General features: G+C 50.3%; 1 protein-coding gene across 1 annotated transcript; it reads left to right on the top strand.

The window, feature by feature from the left end:
• Positions 1 to 6764: 6764 nt before the first annotated feature.
• Positions 6765 to 11179, top strand: PROK1 (prokineticin 1). Its single transcript, XM_030869339.2, has 3 exons — positions 6765 to 6836; positions 9399 to 9524; positions 11060 to 11179. Exons 1-3 carry the CDS (start codon positions 6765 to 6767, stop codon positions 11177 to 11179), a joined length of 318 nt encoding a protein of 105 aa, XP_030725199.1.
• Positions 11180 to 19500: the final 8321 nt, after the last annotated feature.

The following is a 19500-nucleotide window of genomic DNA, read 5'->3' as shown; positions in this document are numbered from 1 at the left end:
GTGTGAGGGTGGGGGTGATGGAGATGAAGCTGGAGGGGGAGCAGGGCTGGGCCATTCATACCCTTGGCTGCCGGCCCGAGGAGTTTGGGCTTGATCCTGAGGTTGGTGAGGACTCCTTGGAGAACTTTGAATCTCCGAGAGTGAAGACCAGATCTCTGGGCTGTATGGAAGATGGGTAAGCCTGGAAGGAGGGGGTCAGTCAGGAAGATGTTAGGAGACGCTGGTGGTGAAGACGGAAATGGTGGTAGAGTCTGAGGTCCAGGGGAGGGCTGAGTGACAGGATGACATGACTGATGAAAGCAGGGAAATTCAGGAATCTAGGAAACTCCCAGGTTGGGCCACTGAGTGTGTTGCGGTGTCACTATTGGAGAAGGGAACACAGCAGGAAGGATGGGGTGGCAGGCACCCATGCTTTGTAGCTGTGCGAGAGCTTTGAACATCTTCCCTGTGTTCAGTTATGAGTTGATTACTTCCCAGGGTCCTTGCAGAAGGGCACGTGTGGGACCTGCGCCCTGTAACCAGCCCACGTGTGCCTTCCCTTCTGTAGGAACGAAGCAGCAGGAAGAAAGTGGCTCTGCGTGGGGCCTGGATGTCAGCCGATCTGCCCCGGGGGAGACACTTTCCTTGTTAGCCGATTCTGTGGTGTGGTTCTGGGCACTGTTCCTGGATGTGAAGCTCCATCCTGTTTCTCCAGACCCCAAGCCATTCAGTGAACTACTTACTAATCTTTATTAATTCCCTTTTGCTTAAGCCAGCGGACTGACTCTGTTATTTGCAACTAAGAACCCTGAGCAATATGAGTGGGGTTAGGCGTGAGAGTGATAAAGGATGCTGGAGGAAGGGGCATGTGAAAGTGAGGTGCCCGGCTAGCAGCGTGTGACATCCAATGGGCTGCTGGCTAGACAGGCAGGAGCTGGGGTGGTCGGGGTGGAGAAAAGTCGGGGGTCATCAGAACGCAGGTTGCTGTGAAGCTCCCTTGGGTGCGGGTGGAGGGACAGGGGGCTAGTGGGAGTGCAGCCCCAGGGCATCTCTGGAGGAGATTGAGAAGGGTGGGGGGACCTGGAGAAAACGATGTCATGAAAAGTAAGAGAAGGATTTAAAGAAAGAGTAGGTGCCTGTGTCAACACCTGCAAGTGTGCCAGATGTGGATTGAAAATAGCGCTTTGTATTTGGCATTTTTTTTTTGCTTTTTATTATTTTAATTTAAGTTTTTTTCTTTCTTTTCTTTTTTTTTGGCCGTGTGGTATGCAGGATCTTAGTTCCCTGACCAAGGATCAAACCCGCATCCCCTGGATTGGGAGTGCAGAGTCTTAACCGCTGGACCACTGGTGAAGTCCCTATTTATTTTTTAAAAACAATATTTTATTGAATTAATTAATTTATTTTGTTCGCACCTCATGGCTTGTGGGATCTTAGATCCCCAACCAGGGATTGAACCTGGGCCTTCGGCAGTGAACCTGGAGTCTTAACCACTGGACCACCAGGGAATTCCCTATTTTTTATCTTTTAATTAAAAAATTTTATTGAAGTATAGTTGACTTAACAATATGGTGTTAATTTCCGCTGTGTATTTGGCATTTAGAGGACAAGGGCAGCTTAGAGGAAGTGGTTTCACTGGTGGGGTAGGAAGAGAAGTGGGGCTGGAGAGGGCTGAGGAGGGGAAAGGAGGCGAGGAAGGTGGTCTATCTACCTAGAAGCTCACTGTGTGGGGAAGGAGAGGAACAAGGTGCAAGCTGAAGGAGAGAGCAGGGCCGCGTTCAAGGGTAAGTTCAAGGGCAGCGGCTGTGAGCGAGAGCTTGTGACGTGGAGTGTCAGGGTGACCGCGGGTGACGGGTCCAGGTTGTGGGATGTTTCTTCTTAGGTACTTGATAGTCTCTGATACATTGTAATCATGTCTTCCATTTAACTCCGTCTTCCAGTTGTAGAATAAAGCAGTCTCGTGATCAGTCATTGGAACCTCAGTTAGACAGTCGGGATGGAAGTAACTTGGTGGGGACTCAAGAATCAAGGGCTGATGGGAACCTGGTCCTTGGTTTTAAAAATCCAGCGAGTTCTGAAGATGAGGTAGATGGGGTACAAGTTGTCTGTGGGTTAGGGAGACTCAGGGGCCTAGGATGGAATCTACCTGGATCCGGATCAGGAGCCAGTTCACCTTGTGACCCCTTCTTGTGGGAACAGCCGCTAACAGCATTAGTCCTGTTGTTCTGTGTGACCCTGGGCACTGCACTCTGCCTGCTCTAATTGGCCGCTTCAGCTGCTTCTGCTTCTTTTTGACAACTTTTCCCCCAAATGTGTCCAGCCTAAGGTCCTAGCTAAGTTTGGCTAGCCTGAACTTATGACCCTGTACCTCACTGAACCTAGTCTCTTCTCTAAGTCTCCTCACTCTGCTTCAGGAGTTTTTAGGTATTTTTGTACTATGGGCACCTTGGAAGCCCATGACTCCCACTTAGAATAGTGTTTTAAAATGTATAAAATAAAATATGTAGGATTAGAAAGAATTATATTGAATATATAAATATATTTAAATATATATATATTATATATATTTATATATAAATATATTTATATATATTATATATATTATATATATTTATATATAAATATATTTATATTGAATATATAAATATTTATATTAAAAACAAATTTGTGATGTGGTCATATATGTGCTTCTTTATTAACGTATCAAATAACACAGTCTAGACTAACAGCTACCATGATTTCAATGTCGTGATGGGCAGAGGTATTTTGAGCTATGTGCAACAATAGCCACATGGCATTAAAATATCTGTGATTTCTCTTGGTGACAAGAACACAGGTACTATGAATACTTCTGTGTGTGTGGCCTACGGTTAGAAGAGAAGAAAGTGTTACAACTCAGTTAGCAGTCAGTGATAATAGGATGCAATTATTTTTTCTACCCAAGTTCATGGATCCTCTGAATTCTGTTCATCAACTGCTTGGGGAGCTGTGACCACAGGTTAAGAACTTCTGGCCTGGATGCTCCAGTTTCCATTGTTTGATCGCTTATTTCTTTTTTTGGCCACACTGCGTGGCTTGCGGGATCCTAGTTCCCCAGCCAGGGATGGAACCCGTGCCCCCTGCCGTGGAAGCGTGGAGTCCTAACCACTGGACCACCAGCGAAGTCCCTGATTGCTTCTTTCTTTCTTCAGTGAGTCAGAGTCAGCTCTTATTTAATCATTAACTACTAACGAACCACTGATAAAGTGATCACATGTGTCACTCTCAGGCAGGAGCAGTATGGCCCCTGGACATGTCCTCGCTTTCTAGTTTGCAGAGCCATGGCCTCATGGTAGAGCTGGAAAGGGCCTCGGACCCTCTAGGAGCCAAACTTATCCCATGTAGGAGGGTGAGCAACCTCAGGGACTGTGCCAGGTCAGGGCTACCTGGGCCTGCACCTCCATCCCAGGGCTTTCCTACGCCATAGGCGTTTCCTATGCCCGAGCGAGTGAGTGGCCTTGCTCACCACACACACACACACACACACACACACACGGTTGTATACACAGTCCCGCAAAATGGTGACACTGGCACCACAGCACTAATGCAGAGAAGCAGGGGCCCGGCCCAGACACGAGGCAGCTCTCTCCTACAAATGCCCACCCGCCTCCCTCCCTCTGGCCATGGGGGAGGTGGGAAAGGTTTGCCCAGCACATCTTCTCCCCAGCTTTCCTCTCCCTCAAGGGAGGCAAGTACAGCGTCAACACTTGTCACCATTTCCCCGCTTTCACCACTGTTTTCACCTCTGACCTCCTGCTACGGTCTCCGGTTCCTGCCGGCTTAGCTCAGGGCCCTTCTCTCCTTTCCACTCTCCTTTTCTGCACTACACCTGTCAGCCAAAAAGTAACCCTCATCTGGCTAACACATGTCAAGGATACTGTTGAAATCCACCTGGCAGAGGACAGGAGAGCTCTCAGTTCCAGAGGGAAATTAGACCTGACGGCCGTGAGCTCCTGGCCCTGACTTGTGGAAAGCTCTCTGTGAAAGTCTGCTTACATGAGTTATTGGGCCCAAAACTCCAAAGCTCCCTGGAGTCTCCTCTGGGGTTTCCACCAAGTCACTGCCTATCCCTCGCCTTCCTCTAATTAAACTGGCTTTTCCTCAAGCACCAGTATTCGAGAGAAATAAAGTGCTTTCGATCAATGTTATTGGTTCTGTTTGCAGCGGTATTTCTTGTTACCATTCTTCATGCCATTGTGTGGGATAATTAGATTGGGGGGGTTGTGGGGAGCGAGGGAGGGGGTGAGAATGGGAGGCGAGGGCGGAATGGGGATGCTAGCCTGAGAATCGCTGTCATCTAACGTTGTGTCTTGGGATGTGACCTGTGTGAGGCGGGCAGTCTGTGTGGGGCGTCCCAAGCGTGCAGGGCTGCCTCTGTGCCCCCTCCCAGCGCCCGGCACCATGCCGCCTTCTCCCTCGGTAAGTTGCTGGCAGGTGGTGGTGTCTTGGTTCTCCTGTCGTGTGCCTGGCTCAGTGCCACGGTGTACGGATGGGCTGTAGACACTTGTCATTTTGATTCTCACCTTGCAGGAAAATTTCATATGAAGGCAGACAGGCCCATCTTTTTACAATAGAAATTGGCAATAGTTGAAAATGCTGCTGTGTGCCAAGCGTTGTGCTGAGAACTTCACAAGCACCATCTCGCTTAACTCTCCAAAAGCAGCCAGAGAGATCCTTCAAAGTGTAAATCACATCCTGCCCCTCCTCTGCTTCAGACACTCCAAGGGCACCCGTCACACTTGTTGTCAGGCCCCTACCATGTCCTACAAGGCTGGTATGGCATGACACCTGGCTCCTGCTTCAACAGCATCCCCTCCTCTCCCTTCCCCAGTTCACCACACTCCTTACTGCTCCCGGAACTGGCCAAGAAGGGCCTGCCACAGGGCCTTTGCACCGCTTCTTCCCCCCAGGCTCTGCCCAGCTCACTTCTTCACTTCATCAGTCTTCTCAAGTGTCTCTTTGGAGAGACCCTCACCCCATCTAAAGCACCACCCGTGTCACGCTCTGTCGTCTTCCCTGCCTTCCTTTTTTTTTTTAACATCTTTATTGGAGTATAATTGCTTTACAATGTTGTGTTAGTTTCTGTTATATAACAAAGCCTGCCTTCCTTTTTAATAGCACTCCACAAACCTAGCCATGTTATTACAAATCTATTTGTTTATTTGTCTATTACCTGTCTCCCCCACATGAGGGCAGGGACCTTGTTTTGTTCACTGCTCTATTTCCAGCACCAAGAACGGTGCCTTCAATATAGTAGTTGTGAAGAAATATATAGTCAACGAATAAATAATGGACGAATACTCACAAAACCCCATGATGTAAGTGCTACTCTTAACTCCATGTTATAGATGAGAAAACTGAGGCTTAGAGAGATTCTCGCTATTCTCAGGGTCATAAAACTAATGACCCTGGGATAAGAAGTCAACGCCCCAGTCTGTCTCTGGGGTCTTATCTGAGCTGCTGTGCTGGGTCTTCTCTCTGCACTCATAAATGCCTGTCAGCGTGTCTATGTGGGAGCCCTATTCCCCTGAGACACTCCAAGAAAAAAGCGTTTGGTGGATGAATCTGTTTAGGAAATAACTACAAGTTGCATTTCTCTGCTTGGTTTTTCAAATGCTTGTTAGCATATGAAAGGCTCTGAAAAATCCTTCAGTAAAAAAGCTAGTTGAACTGTGTAATCAGTGTTTCCCAGAGCTTCAACTGTGGAAATCTTACGTTTATGTATTTCTGTGCATAACACCTATTAGCATATTGGGGGACGTAACTTGGGTGCCAATGGCTTTTATCACTGTGGAGAGAAGCGGGGATTGTCTGGTAAAGGGTCCTGGGAGCTCTCTGGGTCGGCTGGCATGGGGAGATCTGGGCTAGGCGCTTCCCCACACAGCAGGAGGGGCCGTGCCCAGAGTCACCTTCCCCAGGACTGGTGTCTGCATCCACGGTGTTTGTTCGCCCTTGGACAAGGCCACTCTCATGCTCAACGCATAAAACAGGAAGGCGCGTGGCTCCTGGTACCTTTTAGCTGCAGCCCAGCCCAAGCACGCTTTTCCACAGGGACCTGTGGCCTGGCTCATCTTCTGCCCTCTGGTTCCTGAGCCTCTCAGAGGGCGATTCCTTGTGAGTTTTTCAGGAACATCAACCCCACAAGCCTGGCCTTGTTTTCTCACTGTCTCGTGTCTCCCCATTGGAATTTTAACCTTCTAGGGGACCATGGACACTGCCTTCCCACTGTGTCCTCTCAGCCCCCAGCTCGTGCTGAGTGGACAGTTAAGTGCCCAGATTGTTCTTGTTGGCTTGCGTGTGAGGGAATGATCCTGAGTGTCTGTCACATGGTTTGGCGCAGGGAAGGGTAAATGGCGATGCTGTAAATCCCTTGATTTATTGCCAAAGCCCTCCCCACCCCGCCCCAAGCAGGATAGAAGGATGTCCCAGAGGCAGAGAGTACTGCGGGGTGCGATGCATGGAGCCGACTGGATCTCTGCGTCCTGAGAGTCAGAGCAACTGTCACTGCCGCCGATGGTTCATTTATTGGTTTTGGTGGTAATTTGATGTCATTAGGGATTCAGGTCTCATCTCCATCTCTGAGATCATCGGAATAACAGTGTGAAGAGGAAGAGAATAGAGGAGACAGGCATCCATGGGCAGCCTGGATCGGACGGTATAAATCTCCGGGGAGAGCCTGGCCTTCCCAGCTGGCGGGCTTGAGGCTGAGCGGGGCCGGCAGTGTTTGCCATCACCCCAAAGTGACCATGAGAGGTACCACGCGAGTCTCAGTCATGCTCCTCCTCGTGACTGTGTCCGACTGTGCCGTGATCACAGGGGTAAGTCGTCCAATATTCTCTACTCCCTGGGTTTTGGGAGGACGTCAGGGTCTGCGTGGGTTGGGAGCCAGGAACCGAACAGGAGGCAAACCAAGGGCGTGGGGAGCCAGCCACCAGACAGCACTTCCGAGAGGCATTTCACAGAACTTTCACGTTAGTTAGACCTCACTCTGCTAAAGGGGATCTGCTTTTGAGAAACTGTGTGTAAATCAAATTCTGCTCTCAGTGCATTAGGAGAGCATTGCAAATTCTGAAGTTTGGAACTTTGGTCAAAAGAAGATTCCTATTGTGTAATAATGAATTCTTTTAGAATGTGGATTAGCACCCCCTAATCTATCTTTTGTGTAAACTTTGGTTTTCATGTATGGTCTAGACCACATGTCAAGTGTAATTTACGTAGCAAGTTGACTTAAAGGCTGTGACCTTATTTAGCTTCTATTGGGTACGTTTAATCTCTGCTTTCTCTACTCTGAAAGAAAGCCTGTCCTGAAACTTTCTTTCCCTTATGGTTTATGTGTTTTCACTCGGTGCCCAGGTCTGATAAGAATAAGGGCGACGCCAACACCGGGCTGAGTGACCCAGAAGCAGGTGTCGGATAACAAGTAGAAATCCGGTCCCACTGTGGGCACACCCGGGCGGGCACATCATAGTATTCGAGACACCCCAACTGTGGTTCTCTCTCAGAAGTTTGGCTTCACCTGGACCTACCCTCACATAGGCACATGTTGTGTGACAGTGGTGGGACAATTCTTACCGAAACAGAAAGTAATGGCTTACCTGAGAGTTTTCCAGATAAAAGCCACCAGAAAAAAAAGAAAAGAGGGACATTCACTTTTGTTTCAACTTCCTCTAACTTTTTACACAGAGAATGGAAATGTAGAGAAAGGCCAAACCATTCCTGGAATTGGATTAATTTTAATGTTCACAGAAAGGGAAATTTCTTTCTTCTCCCTTTTAGAGGAAAAAGACTGAGTTTCAAAGAAGAACAAGTATCAAAGGCAAGCCAAAGCTTTGAAGACCCAGAGCATAAATACAACTGTCAGGGCAGAATTGTACCTAATGAATGTAAACCACCAAAGGCTGTCTTCCTATTGTGTAGCTTGGAGATCAGGAGGGTAAGAGCAGAGGATAGAAGCCGTGGTTACCCCGCCGAGAGGGACGGGTGCAGCGGGTTGACCCTGAGTCTGGCCCGGGATGGGGGAGCGGAGGGGCGTGGGAGGCGGGTCTGAGAGATGAGGAAATATCTTCCTAGTAAAGGCTCCAGTTTGACACTTTGCAAAGCACAGAAGGAGAGGAAGCTGCGGTAAGAGGACACACATGACAGATCCGACCACAGGTAGTTAGAACTGTTCCCTCTGCGCTCCGGGCCTTGCTGCTGCCCTGAGTCTGACCCTCAGGAAGAGGCTGGGTTCTACCATCCCCGCACTCCCCTGCTCCCAGGACTGTGACCATCCCAAATGCAGGCCTGGGGGGTCCCTCTTCCCAGAGGGCGACAGCGATGCCCCACCTCTCTGGTGGAAGAGTCAGGTGGGGTCTACTCAGCCCTAACCCTGAGCTTTCAGGGACCGGCTGGTGTGTGAGAGGTACCCTCACTAGGCTGGAGACCGGAGTGGCGAGGTGACTGCCACCTACACCTCCTCTGCGTGACGAGCAGCCCCGGCATCTCCCACCTTCCTCCTGGGGCCGAGCACATTGCGGGTCTTACAGTTCCTGCCTTGCCCCACAGCAGCCAGAGGGCCCTCCACGGCCTTGTGTTGGTAAATAAGAGCCCAAACCCTGCTCCCAATTTTGGCTCAGAAAAGCTGCAAAGCTTCTCTGGAAGTGGAAAGCCTGGGTGTTTCTCCAGTGTGGCCTCCTGTGAGTCTGGAGCCGTTCCGTTCTGTCTTTCCCAATCCAGGGTTTTGTTTAAAGCGGGCTTGTGTGGCTTTACAGACGGCAGCTTCCAGGTCACTTAGCCCCTGCTCTGGGAGCCCAGCCCAGAGGGGTCCATCCCTCTCTGGGGGCCAGGCAGGCCAGCAGAGAAGTCCCAGGGGAAACACCTGTCAAGGGGTGCTGGACCCTCAGATGAGGCTGGGCTTCTAGTGAGGACCGAGGGGGACACCACGGGCAGGGGAGGCACCAACGCTGAGTGCTGCCAGGTGAGGGCTGGAGAGTCCACATCCACAGAAACTCAGCACTGACCCCCTGGGGTGCAGGCCATTGGGGCCCTCCCCCGCCTAAGGGTTTGAATTAATTCAACCCCACCAGCATCCACGGAGCATCTCCTGGTGCTAGAAAAGCTCCACCTCCTAAGCTCTAGTCCCTCAGAAGAGGACAGCCTCCCTGCCGAGTGACCTCGAAGGAGCTTGGGGGCTCCTCCGATCCAGGTCTGCTGCCCAGCTGAGCCCCGAGCATCCTGCCGAGAGAGGCGCGGGGGCAGCATTGCCCTAGGTGTCCCGGGAGGCCGCGGCCTGGGTGCTGTTCCCAGCACCTCTCTCAAGGGCTTTTGGATGTGCGTTGCCTCTGGTTTCTCTGGGATGGGCCTAATGGGCACTAACGACCCCTTTGTCTTCCACCCCGCAGGCCTGCGAGCGGGACGTCCAGTGCGGGGCGGGCACCTGCTGCGCAGTCAGCCTGTGGCTGCGTGGGCTGCGGGTGTGCACCCCGCTGGGGTGGGAAGGAGAGGAGTGCTACCCCGGCAGCCACAAGGTACTGCTCACACTTGCTCAGGGCACAAGGCCACGAGCCAGAGCCGGCACTGGACCGCAGTGTTCTGACTCTAGTCTAGGAATATCTCACTGCCTCCTTGCTTCAGGGGTGGCCTGGGGTGCAGTGGGGTCCGAATCACACAGCCTGTTAGACCTGGGGGCTGGGACCCCAGCTCCTCATTTGCTGAAGGGTCCTGGGCGTCAGTCACCTCATGCATACAACGAGGGGAGTAGACTGACACGTCTGATGTTTGTTGCTGATCTGATGAATTCCAGCTCTGAGAGGCTCCTGAATGCCCTTTGCTGCACGGCATCCTTCCCTCAAGAACACGACGTGGGAAGACTGTAAAATGGGCTCTCAGCCAGGGCCTGGGGTGGGGGAGGGGCAGCGTGAGGCTGGCCAGGCCCCTGGTGCACACACTTTAAGGAGGTTCACCCTTCTGTGCCCCAGGTGCCCAGCGCCTGCCTTGCTCCCTCAGGAGCTCCCAGCAGAGAGGGCACAGAAAGGCCACAAGGCCTTTGCTTCTGAACGTGAGGTGGATGCAGCAGCAACTGTGGACTTGTACACCCTTCCCGGGGCTTCCTGCGCTCCAGGACGCCCTTCAAGCCCCTCTGGGGAGCACACCTGCACCCAGGGGCATCCCCCAGCTGTTGTCCTCTCTGGCAGGGTCTGCCTGGGAGTGAGGAGGTGGGGGGAGACAGACGGGACAGAGTACAGTCCTCGTGGTCCTGGGGTGTGTCAGGGGGTTCAGCTGCAGATCTATATTCCCAAAGCAGGCAGCAGAGGTAATACAAGCTAATGCGGGGTGCTTGCTATGTGCCACCCTTCGTATTAAGTGCTCTTTGCAAGTTTAAACCTCTTTAGGTGTATAGTGTAAACCCCTTTACAACCATAGGTGGTAGTCTCTATTATTAATCCATTTTACAGACAATAAATTGAGGCACAGAGAAGCTAAATAACTTGTCAGTTGCCACACAGCTGGGAAGTGGCAGACCTAGGACTGGAGCCCAGGCTGCCTGACTACGTATGATCTGAACCTGTCCTATTCATCCCCTTTGAGGAAAGCTCAGTGGTTTCGCCCTCTGGGTGTGAATCACCCGGCAGGGACCACGTCCTGTGTAGCTGCATCCCCGGCACCCGACACGGGATGGAGAGTATAATGGCTGAGCTATAAGTGATATTCAGTTACGGATGTAGGTGTGAGTTTGTGAGTGATTACGTGTGCTGGGTCAGCGAGGGGCCCCAGGCGGGCAGTGTGAGGGCCTGTGGGGTTTTAGGGCTGTGGCTGTTCACAGTGTGTCACAGCCAGATTGCCTGCGTTCAAATCCTGGCTCCTCCACACGTTGGCTGTGTGATTTTGTCAGGTTGCTTAGCCACTCTGTGCCTCAGTTTCCTCCTCTGTAAAACTGATTTTGTTGTGCTGGGGTGGTGGCAGTGAGACATTGGCCAGGGCTGGGCCGGCCAGAGGCTCCTCCTTCACCAAAGGGCCCATCTCCCTTTGGTGAAGGTGCCACCCTCTTCTCTTCTCTCCCCAGGTCCCTTTCTTCAGAAAACGCCAGCACCACACCTGCCCCTGCCTGCCCAGCCTGCTGTGCTCCAGAGGCCGGGATGGCAGGTACCGCTGCTCCACTGACTTGAAGAACATCAACTTGTAGGAGCTTGTCTGGTCTCCGGTCACCCACCGGGCCTCTTCCTGAGCACAGGCTGGGGTGGTCTCTCTTGGACTTTTATTTCTGCCCTGTGGCCCAATCCTGCAACCCACTGCTGTCGCATCCCCACTCCCCACACTGCCTACTTACCCCCCTCCTCCCTAGCGCACACAGGTGCACCCACGAGACACACGCCACAGGGTGACCTGCAGGGTCCAGGCTGGTGGCTGTGGTCCTGGGAGTAGTCTGTGTGCACTGCTCAGGCTGCCTGCGGGGCTGCTAGTAGCAGGAACATATTCCTTCCTCATGTCTCCGTCTGCCTGCCCTGCCTCTCTCCGTCCTGCACGTACTCCTCTGCCTGAGTTGGTGAGCTCGAGGAAGGCGTGGGGAGCCAGGAGGTCAGTCGGCCTCCAGACGGCTTCTACGGGGCCAGCCTGTGGCCTGCCCCCCGGGCCAGAACTGTGGGCCTCCAAGGCCCCTTGTAGCGCAAGTTACGTTACCCAGCGATGCCCCCAGTCCCACCGCCTCCCCATGAAACGCAGACGGTGGTGGTTCAGTCTAAACCAGCTGTTGACATTTTAGGTGGCAATGAGGGAGTTACCTTCGACAGCTCCTTCCAAGGGTCAAGAGCAGTTCTGTGACCTTGAGGAGGCCTCTGGCATCTGGCCAGCTTGGGGAGGGGTCAGGAGCGGGGGTGGGACAGGCTGATCACTGATTTCGGACACAGGAGGCAACTACCATCCAGGACCACAGCCAGGCTGCATGTGCCCCGTATCTAAACAAGTCATCTTCTCTAGAGAGTGAGGTCTGCCTGAAGTTCAAAGCAGTTTGTCTGGGCATTATATCACTGGTCTCCATCTCGTCTGAAACACCAGCCTCACTCAGCACCTCACATCTGGCCTCTGCCCGAGGCTTGCCCAGGTCAGCATGCTGATGCCAGAAGCTGTGCACACTGACCACTAGTTGCAGAATAAAAGCATGAAAAAGGGGCGAGTGGCTATGGTGTTCCTGCTGCACTGGTGTGGGGACGTGGGGAGGGGACAGGACTGGGCTGTGTCCAGGTAGGAGAGAGATGCAATTGGAGTTCCTCCACCCAGCTGGGGCAATTTTTTGGAGAAAGTGGATTCAGGGTCTCCTTTAATGAAGGGCTCAAGGCAGCTCAGTGGGCTCTGGGCTGAGAGGGTGTGGTTCAGATGGATTGGATACAGGTGGGGGCCGTGAGCTGGCATCTGGGTGGGAAGACCATTAGTGAGCTCAGGATGGTGGCAGCTCCCTTTTCTGAAATTTAGTCCCTTTTGTTTAGTGTCAAATACTTGATGCCACTCAGTTCACCGTGTGTGGGTGAGAAAGTCCATATCAAGGATGGGCTGGTAAGGCCCTGAGCCTGTGTCTGAACCAGGAGCTGGGAATATCTCCTAAGTGCCAGGCTACTATCCCCATGGTGCCTTCTCACCTTAATCCCTAGTCTAGGAAAATGCAAAACATAAGATGAAAACACGAATAAAATATCTAGGAATAAACCTACCTAAGGAGACAAAAAACCTGTATGCAGTAAATTATAAGACACTGATGAAAAATATTAAAGATGACACAAATAGATACAGAGATATGCCATGTTCTTGGATTGGAAGAATCAACATTGTGAAAATGACTATACTACCCAAAGCAATCTACAGATTCAATGCAATCCCTATCAAATTACCACTGGCATTTTTCACAGAACTAGAACAAAAAATTTCACAATTTGTATGGAAACACAAAAGATTCCAAATAGCCAAAGCAATCTTCAGAAAGAAAAACAGAGCTGGAGGAATCAGGCTCCCTGACTTCAGACTATACTACAAAACTACAGTAATCAAGAAAGTATGGTACTGGCACAAAAACAGAAATATAGATCAGTGGAACAGGATAGAAAGCCCAGAGATAAACCCATGCACATATGGTCACCTTATCTTTGATAAAGGAGGCAAGAATATAGAGTGGAGAAAAGACAGTCTCTTCAATAAGTGGTGCTGGGAAAACTGGACAGTTACATGTAAAAGTATAAAATTAGAACGCTCCCTAACACCATACACAAAAATAAACTCAAAATGGATTAAAGACCTAAATGTAAGACCAGACACTATCAAACTCTTAGAGGAAAACATAGGCAGAACACTCTATGACATAAATCACAGCAAGATTCTTTTTGACCCACCTCCTAGAGAAATGGAAATAAAACCAAAAATAAACAAATGGGACCTAATGAAACTTAAAAGCTTTTGCACAGCAAAGGAAACCATAAGCAAGATGAAAAGACAGCCCTCAGAATGGGAGAAAATATTTGCAAATGAAGCAACTGACAAAGGATTAATCTCCAAAATTTACAAGCAGCTCATGCAGCTCAATATCCAAAAAACAAACAACCCAATCCAAAAATGGGCAGAAGACCTAAATAGACATTTCTCCAAAGAAGATATACAGACTGCCAACAAACACATGAAAGAATGCTCAACATCATTAATCATTAGAGAAATGCAAATCAAAACTACAATGAGATATCACTCACACTGGTCAGAATGGCCATCACCCAAAAATCTACAAACAGTAAATGCTGGAGAGGGTGTGGAGAAAAGGAAACCCTCTTGCACTGCTGGTGGGAATGTAAATTGATACAGCCACTATGGAGAACTGTATGGAGCTTCCTTAAAAAACTACAAATAGAACTACCATACGACCCAGCAATCCCACTACTGGGAATATACCCTGAGAAAACGATAATTCAAAAAGAGGCATGTACCAAAATGTTCATTGCAGCTCTATTTACAACAGCCAGGACATGGAAGCAACCTAAGTGTCCATCGACAGATGAATGGATAAAGAAGATGTGGCACACATATACAATGAAATATTACTCAGGCATAAAAAGAAATGAAATTGAGTTATTTGTAGTGAGGTGGATGGACCTAGTCTGTCATACAGAGTGAAGTAAGTCAGAAAGAGGAAAACAAATACCGTATGCTAACACATATATATGAAATCTAAGAAAAAAAAAATGGTCATGAAGAACCTAGGGGCAAGACGGGAATAAAGAGACAGACCTACTAGAGAATGGACTTGAGGATATGAGGAGGGGGAAGGGTAAGCTGTGACAAAGTGAGAGAGAGGCATGGACATATATACACTACCAAACGTAAAATAGATAGCTAGTGGGAAGCAGCCCATAGCACAGGGAGATCAGCTCGGTGCTTTGGGACCACCTAGAGGGATGGGATAGGGATGGTGGGAGGGAGGGAGACGTAAGAGGGAAGAGATGTGGGAACATATGTATATGTATAACTGATTCACTTTGTTATAAAGCAGAAACTAACACACCGTTGTAAAGCAATTATACTCCAATAAAGATGTTAAAAAAAAAAAGATGAAAACATGTTGTGTCCTTGTGTTTCTCAGAAGCCTCTGAGAAAACTGGTTTCTGAGGTCTAGGGGCTCCTGGCTTCCCTTATTTGCCCTTGACCCTGTCACAGCTCTGCCCAGGGTGTACTCAGGACAGGCTTTACTGCAGGACCCACCCAGCCCGGGCCTGTGCCCCACACAGGGCGTGTTCTTCAGTTTGGCTCTGTTGACAGATACTGACTCCTGCTCTGCGGACTTGTCCCCTTCTTCCAGCCCGTGAGTCTCCTTGTCCCTGACTTTCAGGCTCAGGTACTGGCTACAGCGTTCCTTTCCACGTCCAGGAATCCATTTTGCCCATCCTGTCCTTTGGATCTCCAGTAACCGCTGGCTGCTGCCAGGTCATGCTGTGTGTGAGACATTTCCCAGTCCTGCCACCCTCTGCAAGCAGAGCCAGCCTGGGTGGGGCACCGCTGCAGGCTTCAGTGCAGGAGTGGAGGGGCGGGGTGGCTGCAGGCACGAGGGGCACCCCTCTCCATCCCCACAGGGAGCTGGCTGATCTGCAGACCCATGGATGGGCCGAACCTTCCCTTTACACTAACTGGACCGATTCTCACTTTCTGTATCAGAATTTCAAGGAATGGATAATTGGTCTCTGCTCCAGTTCCCTGTTATTTTTCCTGAAGACTGGAGAGAACACAGGGGAGGTTTGGGAGGCTAAGAAAAGTATATTTGTGAGAATTCTTTATATTCAAGGATATATTCTTCATAAACATAGTTATAAAAATAATCAAATTATAAGAATAATATATCCATAATAAGAATATATTCTAGATGAATTAAGAGTTAGAATTAGGTGAAGTAAATGGGCAGCCCTTCAAGATGTGGGTCCCTTTAGTGACAGCCTGACTTCCCCTTATTTGCTGGAACCCTTCCTTCCCAACTGGTGGAGTCTTGTGCCATCTATTGGCTAAAGTGGGGATGGCACAGAAGAGCTGAGGTGGGAAAGATGGAAGCATCAGAACGATGAAACCTCTCAAAGCAGATGGGAACCACTCCCCAGACATTCCAAGTGTTAGATTCAATCAGAGGTTTAGAGGGACAACGTTTCCACCTCTGTAAAGAGGGCTTCCACAGTAAGGAACGCATGATAAATGCTTAATTGCCCCTTTGGGTCTGGTCCCACCTTACAAACTTCTTTCCTGGAAGCCCCTGTCATCTTCCTGTAAGACATCTCCTCTCACGGCTTCTCCAGGATTAGGAAAGTGGAGGTGGATGGGGGTCAGAGGAAGATGACTGGATGCCCCACTGGCCTGTCTGTGTGCACTAGGGCACGGCACAGGAAGAGCTGCCTCTCTCCCCAAATCTTCGTTTTCTCTGCTGGTCATGATGGTTAGTGCTTCCACTGCCCCCTAGTATCAAGTCTGAAGCTCAAGAGAAGTCTAGACTTTTCTGTCTCCTACTGTCCCTTCTTCCTGAGCTCCTTGTCAACTGGCCACCAAATTCTGTTTCTATTACCTCTTAAAGGTCTCTCGACCCTGCCCCTTCTCCCTCCAGCCGTTGCTGTGTCTGAGCCCTCATCCTGCCTGGTGTGGTCTGGGGCAACTGCTTCCACCTCTTCTCTCTGCCTCCAGGTTCCCCTTAACTTCCACCCCTGCGTGTCCGCCAGTCATCCTTCTAGGCAGCACATTTCCCTGGTTCTTTCCCCATGAAAAATTCCCCCAGTGGCTTCTCAGCAACAAAGGAGAAAGCCCAGTCTACTCAGGGAGCGAAAAGCCCCTTGTGGTCCAGCCCTGTTACCCTCTCCCTGTCTCTCCCACCCTCCCCACCAGGCTTCCCGGCCTCAGGACTGTCTCAGTTTGTGGAGGATGCCACGTGTGTCTTTGCCCAGGCTGCTCCCTCTGTGGGGAATGCTCTGCTTTCCTCTGATGTCTGGTGACTTCCACGTATCCTGCAGGTCAACTCAAATGCATCCCCCACCTCCACCGCATCCATCAACACGAAGGACACACTGCAGATGGCGAGTTGGCACTCGCTCTTAGAAAGCATCCAGTCTAGGTCAGCCTCCACCGTGGTAGAAGGAAGGGCAGTGTCTGAGTCCTGTTTGTGTCCTCAGGGTTGAACGGTAGAGGCCCCGGGCTGGAGCAGCTGCACAGCCAGAGGACAGAGGCTCCAGACAGCTGATCCTGGGTAGGAATAGGGGTGAAATATGACCCACTCCTTGTTCCAACCCTGGTCGGGGGCCATCCCTAGCCTCAGAAGCTCAAAGCCGTAGAGTCACTGCGGAGAACAACTTTTAGGTGGGCAAAGACTCGGCTTCCTCCTTGGCCCCCTGAGGCCCCTCTCGACCTCTGCAAGTTGCCACTGAAGACTTCCACTCAAAGTTTATAAAGAAAGGGCCCCATGGGAGCCTGCAGCCAGCCATGAGCCTGAGAGAAGAGTGTGTGGGCCTCAGGAGGACCACTGGGCCCAGGCCATAGGAGGTCCTCCATCCAGAAGATTCTTTCTTGTCTCAGCCCCCTACTTGGAAGGCTCCGCTGCCCATGGATCATAGGGACTTTCGTTTCATTTAAATATTAGTGCAACTTGGAGGAAAAACATAGGTGTGGTTCTTAAAAGGGATCAGAGCCCCCGGAGGGCCTTGCTTCATCCTGGGCAGGAAAAAGCTCCCGACTGGTGAGGACAGAGGGGCCTCTATCTGGGGGCTGAAGATCAGTGAGAAGGATTAGTGAGAAGGGCCTAAGCAGAGAGAAACGCTGATGAGTACGAAGGTGCGGGCACAGTTCTGACAAGAGACAAGGCATAGAGGAGCCTGTGAGATTCTGTCACGAAACTAAGTCCCGAGGACCAAGTACACAACTCTGTCAAATGGCAGCTTGACATTTTCTTGTCATTTTGCATTTTGCTCTGTTGGCGAATCTCACAGAATTAGCAGCAGAGTTGCCTTGCTACTGGGGTGACACAGTGGTTAACAGCACAAGACTGTGTGACGTTGAACCCTGGTCAGGCTGCTAATTAGATAGGGACTGTGGGCAATTTACTAAGCTTCCCTGTCTCAGTTTCCCTGTCTGTAAAATGCCAATATACTAATAATAGTGTAACTGAGCAGCACCCTATGGGGCCTTCCCGGGACAAATCTCCCCATGTCCTCCACCTGCTTCTTTTTTTTTTTTTTTTTTTTTTTTTGCGGTACACGGGCCTCTCACTGTTGTGGCCTCTCCTGTTGCGAAGCACAGGCTCCGGACGCGCAGGCTCAGCAGCCATGGCTCACAGGCCCAGCCGCTCCGCGGCATGTGGGATCCTCCCGGACCGGGGCACGAACCCATGTCCCCTGCATCGGCAGGCGGACTCTCAACCACTGCGCCACCAGGGAAGCCCCCGCCTGCTTCTTGTTTGTACAAAAACTTTAGCTTCCTAGGCCTTCCCTGAGTTCCAGAGAATAAATGTAATCAGAGAAGTGAGAAAATGCAGAAAGGAAAACAGTCAAGCAAGACAAAATAATAATAGTTTAGCCATTAAACAAAGTCAAGGACTGGAGATAATAGCCTGAGCCATGTTCTCTGAGCAGTTCTGCAGATACTGAAACCCCCAGCAGGTGGGAGAAGTTAACTGTGTGCTGCCCACAAGCACGTAGACCCCAGACTGGTTGGAACCGGAAGGCTGATGATGCTGACCCCCCTTTACCTCACCACCAACCAATCCGAAGAATGTCCATGAGCTGATCACACACCGCACAACCCTCTCCCTCACTCTGTCTTTAAAAACCTTTCCCTGAAAGCCACTGGGGAGTTTGCATCCTTTGAGTCTTAACTGCCCGGACTCCCTGCAATAAACACTGCACTTTCCTTCACCACAACCTGGTGAAGTAGACTGGTGTCGGTAGACTGGCTTTACTGAGCACAGGCAAGGAGACCCAAGTTTGGTTACGTAACAATACTACCTACCTCTTAGGGGTGCTGTGAGGATTAAATGTCAGTGCACGCAAAGTGCTTAGGATAGCCCTGGCCCTTGGAAGCATTGTGGGAATGTTTTATACATTTTTTTGTTTATTTATGAAGACGTCTCAGACAGTCAGTACTGGGATCTCTCTGCCTGACACACTAAGGCAGTGTTACCTGGGGCATCTCCTCAGTGAGGTAAACTCATAAAACTGCCAGGAAGAAACAAAAACCTGCTCTTGGATGCATTTTCCTTCCCCAGAATTTGAACACGGTAGGAAGAAATCCTGGTTTGTCCGGATCACGCTCCATTATTATTATGTCGTTTAAAAGCACAGGTTTGGGACTTCCCTTGTGGTCTAGTGGGTAAGACCCTGTGCTCCCAGTGCAAGGGGTCCAGGTTCAATCCTGGTCAGGGAACTAGATCCCGCACGCATGTCGCAAATCAGAGTTTGCATGCCGCAGCTCAGGGTTTGCATGCCGCAACTAAAAATGATTCCGCATGCCACAACGAAGATCCCGCGTGATGCAACTAAGACCTGGTGCGGCCAAAATAAATAAATAAATATTAAAAAAATTAAAAAAATAGAAGCACAGGCTTATGTGGGAAAAGCTCAATAACACTCCATTTGGGAACATAGATACACAAATCTTATCTAAGAGCTTCTTAATACCCTGCTTATACACGTGAGTCACTGTTTCCAAGTACAAAGGAATGTTTGCTCAATATGGGCTATGATCTTAATACTGCGTTATTCAATTTTTTTTTTCTAGAAAAAGCATAAGGAGAGTGGGCTCTGAATTTTATTCTGGCTCTTCCCAGATTGTGTTCAAATTAAACCTGCCAAAGCATGTGTGTCCCCTGAGATAGGCATCTCGGTGGCTGGTGGCCCCAGTAACTAGGAAATGTCATTCACTCCACAGACCTGTAGTGTCCAAGCCTCAGTGTACACAGAAGCCCAAAGCATGATGTTAAATGCTGGTTCCTGGGTTACCTCCAGAGACCCAGATTCAGTG

This window comes from Globicephala melas, chromosome 1 (assembly GCF_963455315.2).
Source record: "Globicephala melas chromosome 1, mGloMel1.2, whole genome shotgun sequence".
NCBI classification, from domain to species: domain Eukaryota; kingdom Metazoa; phylum Chordata; class Mammalia; order Artiodactyla; family Delphinidae; genus Globicephala; species Globicephala melas.
The sequence above is the reverse complement of the archived record's forward strand: the minus strand, read 5'-3'. Positions and strand labels throughout refer to the sequence as shown.

Bases quoted from the DNA above. Each gene is read 5' to 3' on its own strand.
- PROK1 (XM_030869339.2), top strand. From the start codon at position 6,765: ATGAGAGGTACCACGCGAGTCTCAGTCATGCTCCTCCTCGTGACTGTG. The intron at 6,837-9,398 runs GTAAGTCGTCCA...TCCACCCCGCAG, and splicing joins ACTGTGCCGTGATCACAGGG to GCCTGCGAGCGGGACGTCCA. The intron at 9,525-11,059 runs GTACTGCTCACA...TTCTCTCCCCAG, and splicing joins GCTACCCCGGCAGCCACAAG to GTCCCTTTCTTCAGAAAACG.